The sequence below is a fragment of the Oryzias latipes genome, chromosome 15 (genome assembly GCF_053564925.1).
Source record: "Oryzias latipes strain Hd-rR chromosome 15, Olatipes_Hd-rR_3.1".
Taxonomy (NCBI): Eukaryota; Metazoa; Chordata; class Actinopteri; order Beloniformes; family Adrianichthyidae; genus Oryzias; species Oryzias latipes.
In genome coordinates this window covers 13,861,181-13,884,585 of record NC_136251.1, presented here as the reverse complement: position 1 = coordinate 13,884,585, position 23,405 = coordinate 13,861,181, and the positions used below count along the sequence as shown (strand labels likewise).

The 23,405-nt window shown below is 41.6% G+C and overlaps 1 protein-coding gene across 6 annotated transcripts; it reads left to right on the top strand.

The window, feature by feature from the left end:
- The first annotated feature begins 1,088 nt into the window (after nucleotides 1-1,088).
- On the top strand, nucleotides 1,089-23,152 carry ugp2b (UDP-glucose pyrophosphorylase 2b). Of its 6 annotated transcripts, none has more exons than XM_020709354.3 (11): nucleotides 1,089-1,166; nucleotides 1,339-1,395; nucleotides 6,948-7,075; nucleotides 8,106-8,213; nucleotides 12,072-12,257; nucleotides 15,373-15,506; nucleotides 17,061-17,358; nucleotides 17,435-17,632; nucleotides 20,052-20,294; nucleotides 21,863-21,967; nucleotides 22,054-23,152. In XM_020709354.3, the coding sequence occupies exons 3-11, from the start codon at nucleotides 6,977-6,979 to the stop codon at nucleotides 22,159-22,161; spliced, it is 1,479 nt and encodes a 492-aa protein (XP_020565013.1). In that variant the 5' UTR covers nucleotides 1,089-1,166; nucleotides 1,339-1,395; nucleotides 6,948-6,976; the 3' UTR covers nucleotides 22,162-23,152. The 6 variants fall into 6 exon arrangements, with proteins under 6 accessions (XP_020565013.1, XP_078787927.1, XP_004077045.1 ...); XM_078931801.1 differs by having other exon boundaries at nucleotides 1,120-1,135; XM_004076997.5 differs by lacking the exon at nucleotides 1,089-1,166 and having other exon boundaries at nucleotides 1,256-1,395.
- Nucleotides 23,153-23,405: the final 253 nt, after the last annotated feature.

Below are 23,405 nucleotides of genomic sequence, written 5' to 3'. Positions count from 1 at the left end.
AGGGGAGTGGTTTCTAAAAGTGCTGTATCTGCAATTGGTGAGAGTTAAGATGATTTTGTTGATTGAAATGTTAAGACGATAAATAAAACCTTAGATGAAATGTCTTAACAAAGCTTGGAGAGTATTAACTCTTGCACCAACAAACAAAATGCTTGCGCTGCACCACCGTGGCTGTTTTAATAAAATCTTTAGTGCATCGTTATAGGCAACCTGTAGCTTCCTCATGCTGGATGCCCTATGATTTTTCCACAGGTGGGCATTATACAGTGGTGTGCAGTAAGGTTTTGAAAAGGAAGATTTTAGCATGAATAAAACCTGCCTAAAAGTATGTTTGCCTGAGCATATTAAATACAGCCAGCCTTAAGCAAAAAGTCACTTCTAATTCAAGCTCTTATCTTTACTAAGGTATTGTCTGTTTGCCAATGTTTAAAACATTGCACTCTTGGAGTTTCATTTAAAATACTTTAACTTTTATTGGATTTCTATTTTTTCCCCATTAACTTCTATGGTATCTTGCATTTCTGTGAAGCATTTGAAGGTGCCTTTGTGTACATAAGGTTCTGTGCTGTACAAATTAAACTACTTAGCCTGACCTGATAAAATTTGAGCTGTGTTACTTAATATATTGTTAAAAAAAAACATTCAACAAATAACTCAATAACTAAACATATAGGCAAACCAAAAAAGTGTGGGCCTGAAACACATGATAAACAAATAAAGAAACATACAGCTGTTGCAGGTTTTATTTTTGTATGTACTTTTTGTGTGTGCTTACATTATGACCTAAAAGAAAAACGTAAATTCTGTCGGGGTCGACGACGAAACGTGATGTGACACTGGTAGAACAGATAGGGGCAGCATTGCTCCATGATTGCATACACCCAGAAGGACCCGCTGGAGATGCACAACACCAAGTCACTAGTTGTACAATTATTACAAAATATTATTTATTTTTTTTAGCTACTTTTGTTGATAAACGTCATCACAATTTCTAAACCGTGGGACCCGTTACATTCTTGAGATGATTTTTTTTACGGAAATGTCTGAAAAAGTGTTGTGGACGTTGCAGAATTCTATTGGTTGACAAAACTGCGTCACGGAGAAAAAGAGCGTTTTGATTGGCTGTTGTACCATTGTGAGATTCCCATTCGCTCGTGAAACTATTGGTACTATATTGTAGAATAACTAAAGTATTTTAATTCCGTTAAAGTTATTAACTCTACGATATAAATTAATTTTGTATTTTACATAGTAACGTAAACGGAAGCTGTATGACGGTGCGTTTAAATGAGAGGCAGCTTTAATCAGAAATACTTGTGTGTTCTCGGCTGTCTCCAGGAGGACCAGGCCGACCCCCTCGACGACTCCTGTTCTCTAGCATCCTGCAGTCATCTAGTAAGAAACAAAAACCCTCTATGTTGACATTTCTTATCTTCAAAAATCGATTTTTGATTTCTGGGTGTTAATTTAGTAGATTTTACGGCTATTTTGGGGGTTGTGTCGAAATTTTACCGAATGCTACGTTTTCTATCGTGTGCCATTCACGGGTGTCTTCTGTAAATCTGACCTCCCTGAGAAAACGCACGTCCACCAGAATCGAGTACCAGTCAGTCTTCCCTGTAGCTCCTTCTACGTCCTGAGCAGTCGATCCGTAAGTGTTGGGATTTCTATTGTGGTTGTAAAAGTGGACTTTGGTCTGGATAAAATGAGGCAATACGAGAAGGAAGGCGGGGCGCGAGGCAGCAAAAATATGACAAATCACAAAGTCGAACTTCGGACTCGTTTCTCGGATCGTTGACGCGGTAATTTTCAGGGCAGAGAAGGGGGAAGCAAAGATGGCAATCGGTAATAATGAAAAAAATGTCCTGTTCAGGTTTGGCTGGTCTCTCTTCTAACTCTTTTATCAGCTGAGTGCCGCTTCACGAGCAGCAGATTTTACAGGCTGACAGAGTAGGTGACGATGAAAGGACTGATGGGTTGGACTGAATAAGCTGAGATGATCCGGCAAAAAGGAAACTTTTCCACTCATTGAACAGATGTCTGCTTAGCGACGGCTCCGGCTCTCTGTCAGAAAATCAGGCGTTTGCCATTTTAATTATAGTTTAGGTAGTATTTATTGTCTTAATTCGGCAGCTCAACATGACGCTTTACGTGGAAGGTAAGTGTTGTTTTGAGACTGTTTTAGTCTTTTTATTTTATTTTTTTCAGGTCAGGGGGGACTCTTTTCTGACACTCACAAATCTCATAAGAATCATTTATTTTCAGAATTTTTCTCACACTTCACTTTTTTAAAATGTTCATTTAGCCAGGGATCATTTCTTTAAGACATTAACTTATGAAAGCTTTCATGTGAAATTTGAAACGACTTTTTAATACATTTTTCTGTATTTTTGCCTCATATTTGTATCTCTTGAATTTCCTTTAAAGTCTACTGTATTATAGCCTTCATTCATTCTAAGTTTAAAACTAAATAATTTGGTAAAAATGGGGGATTTTAGAGTAAATTCTGACATTTGGATTCGTCCATGTTGATCATCTTTTTGCCAACTTTTTTCTTAAAGACCCACTGCCATGAAAACTGTATTTTTTGGTGTTTTTTTCCATGTTCTGGTTGGATTATTTTTTTATGAGGTAGAAAATGTATAAAGGAAATTAAGCTTAAAATTGCATTTCTTGGTATTTCTGTATTCAAATCGTTGTGAATCAAGAGCAGATGAAAAAGTATCATGTTTGTGACATAGAAATACGCTGAGTGGGCCACAAGCTCCCTGTTCCACTCCATTCTGATGATCCACTTGGAGATGACAGGATACATGTACTGCTTTGTTTTCCTCATCCGAACTGGCATCTGGCTCAACACTAAACATCTGGATAGCTCCAAATGCTGCTTGCCATTTTTATATCACTGGTAATGATGTGAGCAGCTGTAAGCTAGTGGGAGAGTATGTAAACAGATGGATGATGGGAAGAGGGGGTGGGCTTACTCAACTCAGAGACAAATTTCGAATAAACTACCGTACTGCCAATCTGCAGAAACCATGTTCTAGAAAAGGACAAAAACGGCTAAAAACGGTATAATCAGATTTAAAAGACCACTGGGAACGTTTTTACGATATATCAAAAGGTGATTGGTGTGGGACTTTAACCTGCATGTGCCTTAATCTCACATGTGTCTAGTTGGAGCTTATCTTTGTAAAGAAAAAGAGAAAAAAAAAAAACTAGATACCCAAGATTACACACAGATCAGATTTATGTAGATGACACTGCTTTCCCAGAAGGTTCTTTACTATAGAATCATGCTGAGAGTAGTAACAGCTGATTGGATCTAGTATATCAGTACCGCCAGCTTGTGAGCTGCATTTGTCAGCTCTGGACTCTGCTCCAGACTGTGTGTTTAGACAAATGTGCTGACAAAGGTAAAGATGAACTTTTGTCCAGTTTCTTCATTCTAGCTGCATGACAGTAATTTTTGTCATTTCGGAACTTTTTCCTCACGGCTGCTGAGTTCAGTGGTTGAGTTTGCATGCGCTCAAATAAACAGTGACCCTATTTATAAACCTGATTGAAATGTGTGTTCACAAAACTTAACACGTATGTCATTATTTATAGAAAAAAACAAAAAGATGCACATTTTTAAGTCAACACAGAACCGCGCCAGAGACATCACAAGTCATTTTTTTTCCACTACACAGTTGCAGACAAATAAACAATGTCACAAACGGGACTCACAAAGAAACACGTGACACATATGCACTGTGTTCAGTTTTATTGCCACTCAGCAAGTTGTTAATTATTGTGAAAGAACAGGAATGATTACAAGCATAATCCATCAACAATGGACCATAACCTGTTCATTGGTATTGCCATGGTTTACCTCAGAGCTGTAAATTTTGTTTCCTTAAATGTGCAAATATAAACTGAAATTAAGTTTTAAAGACCCACTCGATAATCTTTTGACCTATTTTCCAAGTCTTCACAGTGGTCTTTAAATTATTGTTATTTTAAAAGAACTGTGTTGTTTTCTTGGATATAGTTTCTGCAGACCGGCATGACTTCATTAGAAATTTAGCTCCGAGTTGAGGGTGGGATGTTGGCATGGAGCACACCTGCTCCCACTTTCCCTCCCCATTGATGAGAGCTCTCTGTGTACATGCTCTCTTGCTAGCTTACAGCCCCTTGCACCCTAAACCTAACATTACGGGTGCAACAAAAATGGCGAGCAATATTGGAGCTATCCAGCCGTACAGTTTTGATCGAGATGTCAGCTCAGACGAGGAAAGCAAAGACGTACATGGATTTATTTGTCTACAAGTGGATGCATCAGAATGGAGCAGAGCAGGGAGTTTATGGCACAGCCAGTATCTTTTCTATAAAACAAATATGAACTTTTTCAAACAGCATGTTTTTGTCTGCTCCTGATTCACAACAGTTTGAATAAAGAAATACTCAGAAATGCCTTTTTAAGCTTAATATGTTTTATAAATGTCCTCCATCATACAAAACCCCACAAGAACATGTTAAAAACACTAAAAACAGAACTGTCATGGGAGTGGGTCATTAAATATCACCTTTCTGGGGTTAAATTGGTGTCAGCATGTGTGTTTTGAAACGGCATCACTGATGCTCCGCCCCCTGAGGCTGAAGGTGGGAGAGCTTTGCTCACCTACCCAGAACCCCCAGTCCCGTCAACAGCTGTCACCACAGCGCAGCTAAGGAACCTCAGACCGGCTTGTCCATGACTATATTTTGTACAAGTTCAAGTCTGACTGGTTTTCTGAAACTCTGAAGCAGTTCTTGTAGAACGACTGCTGCTGAATGCCGCCGCTGCTGCTTATGTTTAAAAATAAAAGTAGCTGATTTGAGGCTCTCTTCAGTTTGTCAGCAGATGTTCAACGTCACAGCGTGCAAACATTGCTGGATTTTCTCCCATTATCTATTTCCTGTTTGACTGCTCATGAATGTTTGCATTGTGATATCTCATGAACAGGACCTCTGTGGATAAATGAGGACAGGGTGTGGGCAGAAGTTTACACACATCTGACTGCATGTTGGCATTTCAAACCATTTGGAATCTGACCAATTATACCGACTTATATCCATTGTCCAATATGGCAGCGTCTGTTTCACGAAAAAATGACGACTGATTGGACTCATTGTACCTGGAAGCAAGTCAATTTTCTATGGATGACATCACATTCACTTGGTCCAGTTCTCTCACTTTTTTGCAGAAATCCACACACAGTTTTAGAATCAAAGCTTCTGTTCCTCTGAAGAACCAGGTTTCTTAAGCGCTTGAGGTAGACCCTTTATCATGCAAATGTGGAGAAAGTTGTTATCTCTGACAGACATTTTCAGGGTTCGGCAGACTCTGACGTGGTACAAATCAGACCTGATGGCTAAACATCCAATTCCTTAAGACGGCAGTTATGTCTGTCCTCATAATGGAAGATTAACCAGTGAAAAGAGAGCGTACTGTCCCTGTCTGTATGACTGGTTACCTGTCCACAGGCCCAGGTTGTTATGGTAAGCGGTAGACGGGAAGAAGTCAGGCTAGGAGGATCGTTGGGCTCTGGCACGGGTCGGCACAGACTGATCAGAGCCAATTAGTTGTCAGAGACAAGTGTGTCTGAAATGTGCAAATCAAGTTTTGTTTGTAAAAGCTTCAGGGTTTAAACGACAGAGTTGGCAGGTAATTTAGCAAAAACATTTATGGTATTTATGCATCTGCCAACTTTCCAGTGAAAACAATTTCAGATTTGGAAACCAGACACTAACCACGACCTCATTCTCCTCTACTTACAGAAAACCAGATACTTTCTGAGTCAAAACTAAATTTGTGAATCAACTCTGAAACTTCAGACAAGATTTGTGATTACTTTGTGAAAGGGTCTTTACTCTGTACTACCAGAAAAGTCCTGTAAACTTTGTTTTAAAAAAAGCATAAAAAATGTTTGACACATTATCTTCAGTTTGATTAACTGTTAAGATCATCTTTTTTTTGTTTTTTTCTATTTGTAGCGTGACACATATCCTTTTAAGTAGTTTCATACAGGATGTTTTCCTTTCTGTCTTCATTTTTACAAGTACTCTCTTTTTATAAGCTGGTAAATCATCAAGCTGGAGTTGCAGTCCAGTATCATTAATTCTGCTGAAGTAATCGGGATAAAAAGAGAGGAAAAGTCTGTATACATGACTGTAAAAATTTAAAAGTAAGTAATCAGATTACAGCTATAATTTGGATTTGAGGCGTTTACATAAAGTTTAGGAGCCTTACAATCCCAAATAAGACCTGGTTCATGGGTTTTGGACTACACTCAGATTTCTTTAAATCAAAATCCTATCGTTTCCGTTTTGTTTTAAAACTTTTTTGTTCCATCTCTCTGGTGTTAGCTATCCTTCCAGCCTCAGTCTGAACAAACACTCGTCTGGTTTCTATGAAAAGGATGGTTGGCTTTCAATCACAGAGCATATGGTTCTGCTCTTAATTCCTTTTCAATTTAGCACATGCTTGGATATGAAAGAAAACGAGTCAGAAAAACATGCAGCAAGAAAACTAGGAGTCTTAATAAGATTTCTCCATATCAGATCAGAACTGTGATGATTGGATAAAGGACATAAATTATGCGGTTTACTTGATCATGCAAATATTCTAATAACCAGGAAGTCAAATGGTTGGACTTTTGTTGCTATTCTCACATTTTGAAGGTTTAAAATCCTTGTTTTTGCAGTTTTTATTTTTCTGCAGCGTCTGTAAACCAGTAGATTCTGCAGATTTAGCTGTAAACTCCTGGGAATGTGTCTAACGTTGGGGGGGTGCAAGGGGTGGGTGAGGGCCTGGCAAAAAGAGATGAAATGAAAAATGGCTTCAGAATATCCGTCAGAGTTCATATCTGCTGTTGAAGCTCCAACCTTTGATCCGGATAAACCTCTGCCCCCCCTCCCCTCAGGTCTGTGCGAGGAATCGGCCCACAGAGGGATGGCCCAGTTCCAGGAAATAATGCGGCAGCAGCTGGAGGGCTCCATGCAGGCCGAGCTGCAGAAGCTGCTGGGCACGGCGTCAGGGTCCGAGAAAGAGGTGCGCCTCCTCCGCCTGTCCTTGCACCCCCGCCTGTCTGTCGCGCACTACATCTGGTTGTAATTTACGAGATGATGGCGTCACAGTGATGCTGGGAAATGCTCAAGTGGTTGCTATTCCTGATGACGAATAAGGTGGACAAAAAATAAACCACATGAATTCATTGGTTTATTGCATAACTCTTCTGCACTTCTTCTTTTTTTCTTTTTTTTTAAGAGAAAAAATACACAAACACCAAGAACTTTTTCCTTTTTTGATGAATAATTCCTTCCTTTGAAGATTTCACTTTAATTTTGATAAAAGGGCTAAAGATCAGTTTTGTTACCATAGTTTTACAAAAGGGGCGCTTACAGTTCAGACCAAAGGTTTGGTCAAATGAATGAGAAGGTGTGTCCAAACGTTTGGTCTGTTCTGTACTTCTGTCTTTCTTTCCGGACATTTTTAGGGCGAAAATGTTCCTCATTTAAAAACATGAACATTTTTTCTACTTATTTTATTTCTACCTTCAACGTCTTCCTGTTTTTTTTCCACCAAATCGCAAAAGGGACAACATCTTGGCTTTTTTTCATCGATGACAACAGTGTTTTTGTCTGCATGTATAGCTGTTAAAACTCACTGCAGATACATCGATAAAAGAAAAAGGCTCCAAAAATAAGGAGGGGATGAGTTCCTCAAACTCCTTTTTAGAGACAATCAAGCTCTGATCTTTAGTCCTCAGACCAATAATATAAGGTTTCCTCTCTAACTGTACTAAATCTCACCTTTGACAGCAGGAGGCTTCCTGAAAGGGACCAAAACTTGCATCTAAATGTGTGTTTTTATTGCTTCTGCTTCATATTTGCACAAGTTTTGTTGTTCCAGTAGTGCAGATGTAAAGTTTAGCTTTGTCATTTTCATGAAGAACTTTTTTATGAAGCACAAAAAGCTTCAGCAGAGATTTTTGTCTTCAGTCAGATCTGAAGATTTGAGTTTTGACCTCCATTCTGTCTGTTTTTTTTTTAATAGAAACTAATCTTGATGTCTTTTTCAGGTTGCCAAGAAGAACTTTGAGGGCTTCACAAACCTTTTCCAAAGATTCCTGCAGGTGAAGGGCCCGTCTGTGGAGTGGGTCAAGATACAGAGGCCCCCAGAAGACTCAGTAAGTTTGGCTTTTCTCTGCGGAAATGAAAGGCGCGGGTTTTGCGTGTTTATTACCTGTGAGCCCGTCTGAATGGCTCCAGTGTTTTGTGCACGAAAGCAGCAAGCAAATATCTGGGACTTAATGCTCAGAAATGGAAACTCAAACAGAGGAGAAAGGACTTGTGGTGCAGTGATTGGACATGATCACACGTTTGTTTGGAGTCCTCAACTTTGGAAACAGTTTATTTTGTTTCATAAAATAGTGAAAGAGAGTTTTGTTGCTTTGGAGGATCTGCAGACTGAGGGAATCTGTTGGGAATCTGTTGGGAATCTGTTGGGAATCTGTTGGGCCTCGTCAGGCATTCTGTTGGATCAGATCCAGTTCCAGTGAAGGTGTTCCTCTGCTGTCAAAGATGGCTGTTATTAAGAGAGCAGTCGTGCGTACAGGATCTGAAAAGCTACCGACAGCGTCTACAAACAACAAAGAGAACCATCTTTTGTCTGAGGAGAATGCCTAAGAATCTGGAAAGACGGCCTCAGAGCGAGGAGAGAAGGAAATGACAAGGCGGCGCTGCCCGACCCTACCTGTGTGCCCGGCCTGATGAGAAAAGACCTCACAGATTGTTCACTCATATGCAGATATTTCATAATAATCTGAGTGTGGCGTGCAGACAGCAGTTCTTAATTCAAGGCTAAAACATCTAGTTTATGAATAATCTGTGAATTATGATATATTTTTCATCCTAATCTGTAAAAACTCTAAATAGTTTTAGTGCTTTTGTCTTTTTTTACTCAAATTAACAGGTTTTCTTCTATTAAAATGCGACATTTCAACAAAATTGACTAGTTTTTACCTAAACGTAGCACATTTGTAAGTGTAAAAAAGTATTAAAAAGTCTGTACATATTAAAAATATATTCTATAAACATGTACCAGATAAATTGACAAGAGGCTAAATACTTGATTGACTGTTTTTGCAGTGTGAGCTTGATAATATTTTTTATTTCCTCCTCCTCATTTAATCTGTTCAAATGTTTTCATTTGGACGTTCTCTGTGGTTGACGGTTAAATTCCCTTTGATTTTAATCTTGAAGGATGAGAAGTTTCAGCCGTTTCCAGGAGAGCAGACGTTCTCCGTAATCAAGAAGGACTTGATGTTCTCGCTCTCCTGCTCTGCCAGCCTTCCAGGAATCTGCAGGTCAACGTGAACCTTTCCTCTCTGTCAGATTCTTTGTTTCCGCTGAAGAATCAGGGAATTGTTTTCAAACTAAAGCCTGCATTTAGTCAGTAAGGTCCAGTTCTCCTCTCATTGTCTGTCGGGTTTTTTTACCTCAAGAGGTGAGGTAAGGGATTGTTTGGACTTGGACCAAACGCTGCTCCTCTTTTCAGACGCACAAAGAGCTCAGACAAAGACGTTTGTTGAGATGTGAAGTTTTTGAGAAAACCCTGTTGCTGTGAAAAAAAAACCATTAAAGACATTTTACAGTGAAGAACTTTTCTCCCCAACAACCTCACATTATCTGATCCGTGGTGCAGAGGTAGGGCGGTCGACACCTTTGACTGGAAGATTGCAGATTTGGTTCCTGTCGGGTTGACGTGTCTTTGGGCAAGACACTGAACGCCACATCGCTCCTGGTGGTTATAGGCGGGCGTTCAGCAGTGGAGGCGCAGTCAGTGTATAAATGTGTGTTTGCATTGGTGAACGAGACTGTAAAGCACCTTGGGCCTTCAAGACAGGTAGAAAAGTGCTGTACAAGTGTACGCCATTTAGTTCTAGTTTGAAGAAGGAAACAGAAATGCAGAAGCATCACACAGCGCCATGCAAAAGTATTTAGCTCTCTTGAACTTTTCAACCTTATGGCACATTTCAGGCTGCAAACATAAAGATATAAAACTGTAATTCTTTGTGAAGAATCACAATCATGAGGTGGGACGAAATTTATTGGATATTTTAAACCTTTTTAACAAATAAAAAATTGAAAAATAGGGCGTGCAAAATTATGAATTCCCTTTACTTTCAGTGCAGATGTTCAGTGAGGATCTCTGGATGATCCAATGTTGACCTAAATGACTAATGATGATGACTAGAATCCACCTGTATGTAATCAAGTCTCTGTATAAATGCACCTGCTCTGTGATCGTCTCAGAGGTCTGTTTAAGGGCAGAGAGCATCATGAAGAACATGAAGTTCAAAGCCGGATTTGGATACAAAAAGATTTCCCAAGCTTTAAACATCACAAGGAGCACTGTGTAAGCGATAACATTAAAATGGAAATAGTATCAGACCACTCTAAATCTACAAAAACCCCTAAACCTTTAGCTCAAACAAGAAGACTGATCAGAGACGGAACCAAGAGGCCCGTGATCACTCTGGATGAACTGCAGAGACTATGATCCAAAACTTAAAGCAAACTCCACAATGGAATGGTTCACAAATAAACATATCCAGGTGTTAGAATGGCCAAGTCTAAGTCCAGACCTGAATCCAATCGAGAATCTGTGGAGAGAACTGAGAACTGCTGTTCACAAACGCTCTCCATCCAACCTCACTGAGCTCCAGCTGTTTTGCAAGCAGGAACGGGCAAACATTTCAGTCTCGATGTGCAAAACTGATAGACATACAGTACCCCAAGCCACTTACAGCTGTAATCACAGCAAAAGGTGGTGCTACAAAGTGTTAACTTCATGGGCCTGAATAATTTTGCACGCCCAATTTTTCTGTTTTTTATTTGTGCACGCCCCGAGCATGCATTATTGTGTACAGTCAGTAAGGAGCCAGTATGCAGACCTTACTAACGGCTAGCGTGAAGGGCCTGCATGACAGCATCACTTGTACGTCATAAGCGCATGGAACTTACATTATCCTTACGGATACCACACAATACACTTACCACACCCACAACAATGGTACGTTCCATTTTTATGACACCCATCAATTCGGCCGTACCATCCTTAAGGGAACTGCAAGACACACCTGCGCTCCTCTTAAATCTTGTGGGGTCCAGGTGACCCCACTCCCAATGTTAACATGCCTTCAAGGCAAGATAGCACAAGGGTTAAGATGCAGCCGCGTCTCTCTACGACCCTCCACGGGGCCGGATAACCCAAAATCCACAGCACCGGTACGGCTCAACCTCCGTTCAGGTGCATGGGACTAAAGTATTGATGATGTTTCACTCAAACACCAATGATAAGAGGTGATAACAGAGGAAGCTGTGTGAATGGAGAACAGTGAAGATGCTGGAGGACTTGTGGGAAACGTTTCTGAGGAACCTTCCGGTGTTCTTCTGCACTTGAACCTCCATTCATGCTTTCAGCTCTTTTAACTATTTCCGTGTGAAAACATTCAGCTCTTTTTAGGAGATTTCCCCCTGGAATTGTATGTGCATTTCTTACTTATTATGGTATTCTTTGCTCATCTGGAATTGTTCGTTTAGACACTTAAGATTCAAGCAACACAGATCAGTGAAACTTCAGAAGGGTTGGCAGACATTTCTGTTATCAAGATTTCCTTAGGGGTTTTTAAACAAATCAGGTATTTAAATAAAATCTCAAGGAACCAGAATTTTGAATCATCTTTCTTGAAGAACAAGAAAAATCAGCTGTTCTGGTTATGACCGGTTTCCTTTAAGCAAAAGACGATACAGAAGAAATAAATGTGAAAGTACTGGAGGGGGATGTTCAGCGATGCGTTTGTGTTCCCCTCAGCTTCTGATCACAGGAACAGTTCCAGCCCCCCCCCCCCTCCCCATCATTTGCCTGTTGATTGATTCACTTTCTGCTAAAGTATCTTCCATCCATGTGTAGAAAAACTGCAGCTTGGAAAGTTTGTGTTATTTCAGGTTCACTGATCCGTTCTGTTCCCCCCTCCTTCTAGATCCAGCCCTACGATAAGATCGCTGCTCGCGGCCTGCCGGACAGCGTAGCCGACAGCTTAAACAAGCTGGTGGTGGTAAAGCTGAACGGAGGTCTGGGCACCAGCATGGGGTGTAAAGGCCCCAAGAGCCTGATCAGCGTCCGCAACGAGAACACCTTCCTGGACCTGACCGTGCAGCAGATAGAGGTAGCCCACGGCAACACTTTACACTAAAGCTTCTGATCATTTGAAGGACTAAAAATCGTTTTATGGCTTCGTCATGAAAATAACCTAAAGCAGTTATTGTGAACTGGTTCATCCAGCTTCTTTTTTCACAGAGGATGGATCAGCTGTGACTCACTCATCCACTTCTCCTCTGAATAATTCTCACTCTTTAAACACATTTTTTCAAACACAGTTTTATGGGACATACTATTCTAAATTACCTTTAATATTTGTTTTCTACAGCTCACTTAATTCTGCTTTAAGCAGCTGTAGACAGACTAATCTTCACACATGGATGTGGTTTCTAAGAGGCTTTTTGGCAGCTTGCTTTTTTACCTGAGCTTATTGATGCTGATTCTAGCTTTTCTTTTGTTCTGAGTGCCGTTTTTCTGCTCAGAAACGTCCAAAAATACTTTAGTGATTTAAAAAAATAACTTGTGAAGAAGAAAAGTGACCAAAACTAAATAAACTTCTTATTTCTGGGAGCCTGACTTTCAATTGTCAATCTTAAATGGGTGTTCCAGTTACTTGATGGGGGGATTTCTGCGCTATCGTAAGGAAACATCATTGAAATCTGACATTTAGAGGCTGTAAATGACATGCATTAAAACAATTAAACACATGACTTGAGAGGATTAGCTTTACTTTTTAATAAAGTTTGGATACTCCAATATTCTAAAGTAATTTCCTTTTCTTTCAGATAGAATGTTTATGACCAGAGTTACATTCTAAAAATAACCAGTGGTGGGTGAAAAGTGGGATTGCAGATGTTTTAAGGCAGTGAAACCCTCACTACACACTTTCTGCACAACTGAACACACACATGTACATTTTCACACTTTTTTTCTCTTGTTTAAACTCTCAAAGTTCAAACCTTCAGAGAAAAATAAGTCTAGAATGACAACAAAGATCTGATCACGCATCCTGTACAGGGGGGCACAGTACAGAGGAGATTGATTGACACGGTCAACAGCCAATCAGGACACAGAACAAAGTGCGTTGGGGGAAAAAACACAATGTTGCTTCTTTGACTATAGCCTACTTGCATGCAGTAGTTCTTTCTGCCACTCTTCTATGTGTAAAGATAAAAGAGGGGGTGGTCTTCCCGTTAGGAGGATCCTCCATCTGAGCCCGGGTCTCCTAAAACCAGTGAATAAATCTGTGGTGATGGCTTCCCTTTAAGCTGTGAAGGTGATGCTGATGTTTTAGTTTGGAGCCGCCAAAGCTGCTTTGCTCATTCAAAGAGCGCTGAAAACTGATTGAAGTGTTTAAGAAACGTCCGGTTTGGGAAGTTTGTCTGGTTTGGAAGTTAAAAATGCTCTGCATGCATGAAAAATAAGTAAAATTCAGCATTGACCATGTTATTTAAATCCCATCGTTGGATTGTTGAGCTCTGTTAAACTCTATTTAACACAGTTTTCCTGCATTTAGAGAATATTTCAACCATTGATGGTTCTTCCTGGCGTTTCTCTGTCACAGACCTGACGTTTTTGGAGGAGGTGGGGAGTGTTCAGTGAAAGGGGATCTGTTGGTGGAGGGTTGAAAACTCTCAGGAGGACTCTTGAACCAGCGCACTGTTATAGTACTGGGTAACAGCCTCCCGGGGGGGTGGGGGTGGGGGTTTGACCAAGGCCTCAGACTCTCCGTCAGTTACCGTTTTCTGCTCTGATTACCTTCAGGCTGAATCGCTCTATTGAGCGAATCACACGCTCTCCATACAACAGACCAACAACTGTGGGGCAGAAAGTGAAACTCTCTTCAAACCATCATGCAGATGTTTATGGGCTCTTCTTCCAGCTGCTCCATGTTTCTTCTGCAGGTTTAGCTTCAGAGCCTTCTGTTCATGTCAGATGTAGGTGTTCTTTATTTTGTTCTACTCCTTCCATTGTTTGTGCTCTCCTCATTTATCTGTGAGGCTTCAGCTTCTCCGTATTGTGACCTGGTTTCTGTGGATCATCTGAGGCGCCTGCTGGCTTATAGAGCTGAGCTGCACTGAAGGTCCAATCAGAACAGGCGCCTTACACTGCAGTTACTACATTTGCTTTTTGTATTTTAACGACATGAAGGAAGCAGGAATTCTTTGTTATAAAGAGGAAGCAAGAAAAAAAAGTGGATCCTTTTTTTAACGGTTGAATTTGCAATCGACACCGCTGGAAAAAACCACAAGTGAAGAGTTTCTACGGAAACCTGACTCCAAATGAGCAACGTCAGCCTCCAGTCATGCAGATTAAGACCAGAGAATTCACATTTCACCTCCAGAGTTGGTGTTAGAACAGACTTCAATAGTCTTTCTGATTCAGCACATTCATCAAACAGTCTGGAGCGAGATTCCAGTTTGAGCGCCATCATTGTTCCTTTTGTCATGAGTCAGCAGGCTTCTATGCTCTTGTTTGCTCACCTTATGATGAAGATGAGGAGTGGAGGAGCAGGACCTGCAGCTTTCTGGTGCTTTCATGCAGGCGACGCTGCTGAACGCGCCCGTCCTGCTCCTTTGTGAGCCGCCGCCTGTTTCGTCTGCGATGACGAGTTTTGCTTAAAAATCTGAATCGCTTTATTTTTCTGTGAGCTTGTGGTAAATAAACATAAATTAATTTACTTTTCTATCGTTGTAATTTTTTAATTACAAAAAATGAATTCAACTCTGAAGAACAGCTTTAAAAATAAGTATTTTAAGGTAAAAATATCAATTAAAAAATGTTTTTTAATACATTTTTAGCTTTTTCATGAATTTGTCATATATGAAAACCTGAATGTTAGAATAAAGACTTTTTCTATCAAGACAAACGGGTACACAATGTTGGTTAAAATACATTATAGGAGTCAAATATTTTGTTCCTGAAGCTCTGCAGGGCTGCAGTGGGAGCTTCATGATGGGGGTTCACGCTGAAGACGGCACAACGCCTCAGCTTCAACTTCTGAACTTCTCATCAAATGTTTTCCATCTTGATACTTGCGATGTTCAAAAGTCAAAGCGGTCCCACATTATGATGCTGCCACTGCCATGTTTCACATAAAGATTTCAAGCTGCGTGATCCATCAGAACCTTTTCCTGATGGTTCCAGCGGCGCTTTCTCAAAGTTTGTTTTGCGTCTCGCAGCACCTGAACAAGACGTACAACACCGACGTGCCGCTGGTCCTCATGAACTCCTTCAACACAGATGAAGACACAAAGAAAATCCTGCAGAAGTACACACATCACCGGGTCAGGATACACACCTTCAATCAGAGCAGGTGAACACGCACACACACACACACACACACACACACCCACACACACATACACACACTCACACAAACGGATCTGAACCTGCGAGCAAACAGCAGACGTCACAAAACACCAGGATGTGTCGATTGTTGTGGTGTGTTTGTGTGCTGTGGGAATAAACTGGTTTGGTTCCACTGTCAATTTAAAAGAAGAACACAAGAGCCCGGTTCTGCTGGTTTTTGGTTCGGAACTAACTCGTAGGAAAGTTTCTCTCAGTCTCACTAACTTGTTCTTGTTCAGAGTTCAGAACGGAGAGGAACTTTCTGAGCCGTGAGGCTACAACTGTGACCGTCACGTTCTGAACCTTCTCTTCTGCCTGACAGTCCGCTTTGACAAGCGTCCCTTGAAGGAAAAGGATCCAGACCCTCAGGCTGGAAGTGGGTTTTGTGGGAAAGTGGATGCTGAGCTGCACTAGGAGCAGCACTTTTGTGGAAGCAGCAAACTTCCCACGTTTGGTTCTGACGCCACAGGAAAACATCACTGCCTTTAAGATCAATCAGAGCAGCAAGAACCATTTTCTCAGATGTGGAATAATGTTAGAAACTTTTCAGTCTGCATCTCCCCTAATCCTCTGATCCACACACTTGTTCATTCAAACCAGGAGGACCAGGCTGCAGACACTGTCTAGAACCGGACGTCCTTGTTTGGACTTCCTGTTGCTTCGAGCTCTGAGCAAGAAGCTTCTCTACATCACAAATGCTCTCTTTTTTCGTCTGCTCCTGATTCCCAATGATTTGAATAAAGACATGATCAGAAATGCTATTTTAAACTTAATTTTCTATGTCCATGTCCTTCATCATCAGAAAAAGAACTTGTTGAAAGCAAAGTTTTTATCAGACTGGGTCTTTATAACATCTTTGTAACTGAGATGAAAGGATTTCATTTTGTGTTTATTCATAAAGCATTAAATTTACTTCAGGAAATAAACAGACACATTTAAAAGTAAACAATGTTTTCACTTTCAGAAAGTTAGTTTTAAAGAAGTTTTAGAGTTTGTAAAGCCCAAAAAAGACAGAAGGGACTCGGATGATTCTTTGTTAAAACAGACCTTCTTCTGCTTTTCTGTTAAAACACAAAGTCATAAAAATGTGCTCTTTCTTCAGTCAGTGATGACTCCACATTTCAATGTGGTGAATAATTTAGTTTTTGTGGAGTCAGTGAAGCGATCAGGAACTCCATCTGCTTATAGTTTTATCAGAAACAAGTTCACATTTTTTTAACTCTTTCACAGCCGTGCTGAACCTTAAATATCACACCCTCTGATAAATCGTAACCGATTCCGACTTTTCATGTCGGCTTTCCTCTTCTTCAGAATCCGCTGGACTGACATTATTTGCGTAAACAGTTGAAGAATCAAAAGACTGTAAAGACTGGAGCTGAAGCTCCGTAGCTAAATGGTAAAATCTGATCTTTCTTTTAACCTCTGGAGAAAATGTTTTGGTGAGTGAAAGGTGTGGAGTCTACGTGTAACAGAAAAACCACAGAATGGAGGTTTGATTGAGCTCCGCCCCCCTCCTCAGGTACCCCCGCATCAACAAAGAGTCCCTCCTCCCCGTGGCCACCAGCCTCAGCATGAGCGGGCAGAACGCAGAGGCCTGGTACCCTCCGGGTCACGGCGACATCTACGCCAGCTTCTACAACTCGGGCCTGCTGGATCAGCTGATCGCGCAGGGCAAGGAGTACATCTTTGTGTCCAACATCGACAACCTGGGCGCCACCGTGGACCTGCACATCCTGCACCACCTGGTGAGCCAGCCCAACGGCAAACGCTGCGAGTTCGTCATGGAGGTGACGGACAAAACGCGCGCGGACGTCAAGGTAAGAACCGGAGGAGGAGGGATAAAAGGGGGCGGTCCCTCCTGCGGCGTGACAATGTCTGGCTGCAATTCTGCAGGGAGGAACGCTGATCACCTACGACGGGAAGCTGCGGCTGCTGGAGATCGCGCAGGTGCCCAAGGCCCACGTGGACGAGTTCAAATCGGTCTCAAAGTTCAAGATCTTCAACACCAACAACCTGTGGATCTCTTTGCCCGCCATCAAGAGGCTGCAGGAGAAGACGGCCATGGACATGGAGATCATCGTCAACCCTAAGGTGAGTCGGGAGCAGCGACCAGAAGGTGGAGATGTTGCAACGGCTCCTTAGACCTTCGGCTTCTCATGAAAACCTCCCTGGTGTTCTCCTGGTTTGAATGGGAACCTCCCCCAGTTTCTCAAACTAACAAATTGTCAGGAAAATCTCTGACTCAGATTAGAGAGCGTTCTTGTAATCTCCAAAGGAGGGCCGGTCGCCGTGACGCATGAATGAAGCGAGAATCAAGACCTGAAATGGGAGAAGTAAAGAATGCACCCGACCGGTTTGGGCAGTTTGTACAGTCAGGACCATAAATATTTGGAAAGAGACACATTCTTTCTAATTTTGTTTCTGTACATTACTACAGTGAATTTTCAATAAAACAACTCCAATGCCATTGAAGTTTAGACTTTCAGCTTTTACTTCATGGGTTGAACAAAAAGATTGCATAAAAGTGTGAAAAACTAAAGCATTTTTTAAACACAATCCCTTCATTTCATGGGCTCCTAAGTAATTGGTCAGATGAAATAACTGAAAATAAAATGGTCATTACTAATATTTGGTTGAAAAGCCTTTGTTGGCAATGACAGCCTGAAGTCTTGAACTCATGAACATCACCAGATGCTGGGTTTTCTCCGTCTGAATGCTCTGCCAGGCCTTTACTGCAGCGGCTTTCAGTTGCTGTTTGTTTGTGGGCCTTTCTGTCTGAGGTTTAGTCTTCAACAAGTGAAATGCTGCTCAATTGGGTTAAGATCAGGTGACTGACTTGACCATTCAAGAATATTCCACTTCTTTGCTTTAATAAACTCCTGTGTTGCTTTGGCTGTATGTTGTGGGTCGTTGTCCATCTGTATTATGAAACGCCGCCCAATCAGTTTGGCTGCATTCACCTGGATCTGTGCAGACAGTTTGTCTCTGAACACCTCAGAATTCATCTGGCTGCTTCTGTCCTGTGTCACATCATCAATAAACCCTAGTGTCCCAGTGCCACTAGCAGCCATGCACGCCCAGACCATCACACTGCCTCCACCGTGTTTTACTGATGATGTAGTGTGCTTTAGATCATGAGCTTCTCCACGCCTTCTCCATACTTATCTCTTCCCATCGTTCTGGTACAGGTTGATTTTGGTTTCATCTGTCCAAAGAATGTTTTTCCAGAACTGTGCTGGCTTTTTTAGATGCTTTTTAGCAAAGTCCAATCTAGCCTTCCTATTCTTGAGGCTGATGAGTGGCTTGCATCTTGTATTGTACCCTCTGTATCTACTTTCATGCAGTCTTCTTTTTATGGTAGACTTGGATATTGATCCGCCTTCCTCCTGGAGAGTGTTGTTCACTCTTTTTGCGTTGCTGAGTTCAACAGTGCTTTCTTTCTTTCTCAGGATGTACCACACTGTTGATTTTGCCACTCCTAATACTGTAGCAATTTCTCGCATGTTTTTTTTTCTGTTTTCTCAGCTTAATGATGGCTCCTTTCACCTGCATGGAGAGCTCCTTTGACCGCATGTTGTCTGTTCACAGCAAAATCTTCAAAATGCAAGCACGAGTCCTCTAATCAACTCCAGGCCTTTTATCTGCTTCACTCATAATGACATAACAACCTGCCCATGCAATAGCATGGAAGTCAATTGTCCGATTGCTTACGAGCCCATAAAATGAAGGGATTGTGTTTAAAAATGCTTTAGTTTTTCACACTTTTATGCAATCTTTCTGTTCAACCCAAGGAATAAAAGCTGAAAGTCTGCATTTCAATGGCATCTGAGTTGTTTTATTTAAAATTCACTGTGGTAATGTACAGAAACTAAATTAGAAAGAATGTGTCTCTGTCCAAATATTTATGGTCCTGACTGTATGTCTTAAAGTATAAAAACAGCAATCACAACGTGTTCCATTCTATTCATCAGAATTCTAAACCCAGATTAACCAACTACTATTTTTAAATGCTTGCATAATCTTCACTTCACATCCTGTCTGCAGAAAAGCTCCTCAAGTTTGACTTTAGGGACAGTAGAGAAACCCGAGCAGCTCCTCATCCAGGTCTGACGTAAACACAAAGCCCTGTCAGGATCTCCTCACTTTGTTGTCTCAGGATTAGAGTCCAGTTTTAGGTTAAAATGACTCCCAGTTTTCAGAATAAATCTTCAGAGAAGTCTCAGAGGTCGTGAACATCCTCCGTCCTCCTCCACCTGTCCCTCAGATGAACTGCAGGACGTTCTCCCTCCTTTGCTCCAGGTTCTTGAGCCTAACATCAGCAGTGACGACCTCTGGAGTCAGTTTTAGGATGTGACTTTAGAAAATGTTTCTAGAATGAACTGGAATGGAAACGTTACATTTTAGCTCCTTAAAACATTTTTCTTAAAACCTCAAAATCACTTAACGGTTTAAACATTTCAGAAAAAGCTTCATCAAGAGAAAATCATTAAAGCAGCCTCTTCTTCTTCAGACGCTCGACGGCGGGCAGAACGTCATCCAGCTGGAGACGGCGGTGGGGGCTGCCATCAAGTGCTTCGACAACGCCATGGGGATCAACGTTCCTCGCAGCCGCTTCCTGCCGGTGAAGACCACGTCCGACCTTCTGCTGGTCATGTCCAACCTGTACAGCCTGGATGCCGGCTCGCTCACCATGAGCCCCAAGAGGGAGTTCCCCACCACGCCTCACGTCAAGCTGGGCAGCTCCTTCACCAAGGTAACCACGGCAACCGGATCAAAAAACTAACCCAGTGGCCCTTTTTTTCGCCAAAGCCTTATACTTTGACTTATTTATTATTCTTAAAAAGACTTGACTTCCTATAAAAAGCAAACACATTAATTTATAAGAAATATGTAATTCAGGGTTGTTGTCAAACTTTGAATTTGTCCATTTAGAAAAAGCTGCTGATTAAAAAAAAACTGCTTAAAAAGGTTTTCTTAGCCAACGAAAAAGTAAAATAAAAAGTAAAGAAACTTAAAGAGCCACTCTGATCATCTTTGAATCTTTTCTGAGAACAATCCTAGAGGTCTTTTAATGATGATTACTGCGTTTTATGTCAAATCAAAAATCCAGAGTCATTTTTTAGGACATAGTTTCTGCAGAGCAGCAGGAGTTCATGAGAAATTCACCTCTGAGTTGTGGGCGGGACTGTTGGCGGGGAGTAAGCCTGCGCTGATTTCCCAGAAACCCTTTGTGGACACGCTCTCCTGCAAGCTTACAGCCCCTCACACCCCGCCTAACATTACTGCTGCAACAAAAACATTCAGCAGTTTTGGAGCCAACATGCCGTACAGTTTAGATCCAGATTCCAGCTCAAACGAGGAAAACAAAGATGTTGATGGATCCATTTGTCTGCAAGTGGATGCATCAGAATGAGGCGGAGCAGGGAGCTGGTGGCCCGGCCAACATATTTAACATCACAACTAAGAGTTTTTCAAACGTTTCATCTGCTCCTGATTTATAGCAATTTGATTTAAGAAAAGCAATTTTAAACTTAAATTCTGTTATATGCCCTCCACCATTAGAAAAATGCTACAAGCACATGTTAAAAACACCATTTTCATTGGAGTGGGGCTTTAAAAATGGCTTATTTCATTCAAGAATGTTTAAAGCTGCTTTTAAAGGGCTGAATAATGTAAGATATTCTTTAAAAACATAAATCCAAAAAGATTTTAAAAAATATAAACTTGTGTAATATGTGTGTAGAAATGTTGCTAGAAATGTGACTTGATTTACTAAAAAAAATGCCTAAAACAAATAAAAAGCTTGAAAAAAAGTTACTAAATTTCATTCCTAAATGTATTAATTGAAATCAGATGGTAAATCACAGAAAGTAAGAACCAAAGCAAATTATTTTAGCTTAAATTATCTGCGTCAAACGTAATTAGCCAAAAAAAAAGAAAAGTAAAACGGTAAATAACATTAAAATCACCCAAATAAGAAATAAACTGAAAACGTGTGAAACAGCAGCAAAAACGCTGCTTTAAATTGAACATTGTGAACATTTCTATGTAAAATAAATTAAACAAAAAGGAAAAACGATCTCTGCAAAGACACAGACATGAATAAACTGCACCTTAAAAACACAAATTCAAAAGTGTTTTCCTAAGTAAAAGAATTAAAACCATGACTTTAGCAGCAGAACTTTTCAGTTCTGACCTGCTTCCCTGAGGAGAACAGAGAACTTGGTTCTAGAAACTGTTGTTGGATCTAATCTGATGTAATTTGAAGTGAAGTCAGAGCTTCTCAAACCTTCATGGTAAACGTCATGGATCTGTGTTCAGGTCCAGGAGTACCTGACCCGCCTCGAGAGCATCCCGGACATCCTGGAGCTGGACCACCTGACGGTTTCTGGAGACGTCACCTTTGGGAAGAACGTATCCCTGAAGGTAAGGCTGCAGGTTTTATCCAAATTGTTGCATAGTGTTCCTTAAAGGGTCTGCAGGTGTCTTCAACAAATGGCCTTCGTCCTCAGGGCACCGTCATCATCATCGCCAACCACGGAGATCGGATCGACATTCCAGCCGGCTCCATGCTGGAAAATAAGATCGTCTCCGGCAACCTCCGCATCCTGGACCACTAAGAGCATCCCCCCCCCCTCCCACACCCCCTCACACCCCAACCACACAACTCCACACTGACATGTGGAGGGGACGCTTCTGGGAGCCGGCGCCCTCTGCTGGCCGATCCTCACATCACCTCGGTTAATCACGAGCTGCTTGTTTCTGAAGCAAACCCCAGAACCCCTCCAGCAGAAATGAAGAGCTGTTGAAGAAGGTGGTGTTGGTGGCATGAGCGGGACTGCACTTCCACAATAAAAGTACTTAAGCCCCACCCCCACCGTCACTCTGTGAGGGCATGCAGGTTTGTGGAGCACAGAGGCGCCGCAGGACTTAGAGGGATTCAGGAACAATTTGCAGCAAGTCAGAAACACTAGTGGAGGTTTTTGGAGACAAAATTTAGGAGGATTAGATGAGATCTGCTGAGCTGAACTACATGAACCCTCCAGGACGATTTCAGTCCTGGAACGAAGTATGAACCTCAGATCTCAGCAGATCATCACTGAAAAACAGTTGAAACCAACTAATCGATGTTTGTCTCCAAAAACTTCCTGTTTTTCCTGGTTTCGCTCACTCCTATTGGTTGAATCGCAACAGAATAATCTGTTCTGAGGTTTTGAATCTGAATCTTCAGGTCCTGAGGTGAACCCTGTGCCCGTCTTTCTGCAGAACCTTCAAAATAAATACTGTGAGATGTTTCACTGCACTCCTCTCCAATCACACCTGCCTGGATCTCAGTTTGTACCACCAGGGGGCGCCACCTGCAGTAGCATTATATCTAGGCAGGGCCGTGCTGTCACCATGCCGTCGTCCCGCTGGGACAGATCCAAACGTGTTCCTCTATCATGGGTGTTCTCTAAAGCCTTCTGCGTCTGTGATGTTTGTCCGGAGCGTGTGCTCCGATGTCCGTTCTAACAGACTCTGGATGAACCGGGAAGCAATAAAGATCTGTGAACGCAATGAGGTCTTCGCCAAGTTTAGCCTCAGAGCTGAATAAAGTGCAATATGAAGAAACGAGTGTGTGGTGTATTTCGTTACTTTCTGCACACAGGGAATCAAACCAGTGACATGCTGCAACATGCGTCTTTACTGCACCTGCAGATTCAGGATTTGGACCAGGATTTTTAGGAAGAGCTCAATGAACCCAATCAGAAGTGACGTTCCTCAGGGCAGGATTATTGGACCTCTGCTTTTCTCCCTGAAGGTGACGCCCGTCGTTAGCTGTGCAGACACTCATCATTTGCCACATGTTAGGGGAAACCGGAAT

Coding starts and splice junctions, on each gene's coding strand:
- ugp2b (XM_011484183.3), top strand. Junction 15,507..17,060: donor CACACCTTCAATCAGAGCAG/GTGAACACGCAC, acceptor CCCCCTCCTCAG/GTACCCCCGCATCAACAAAG. Junction 20,295..21,862: donor TGGGCAGCTCCTTCACCAAG/GTAACCACGGCA, acceptor ATCTGTGTTCAG/GTCCAGGAGTACCTGACCCG.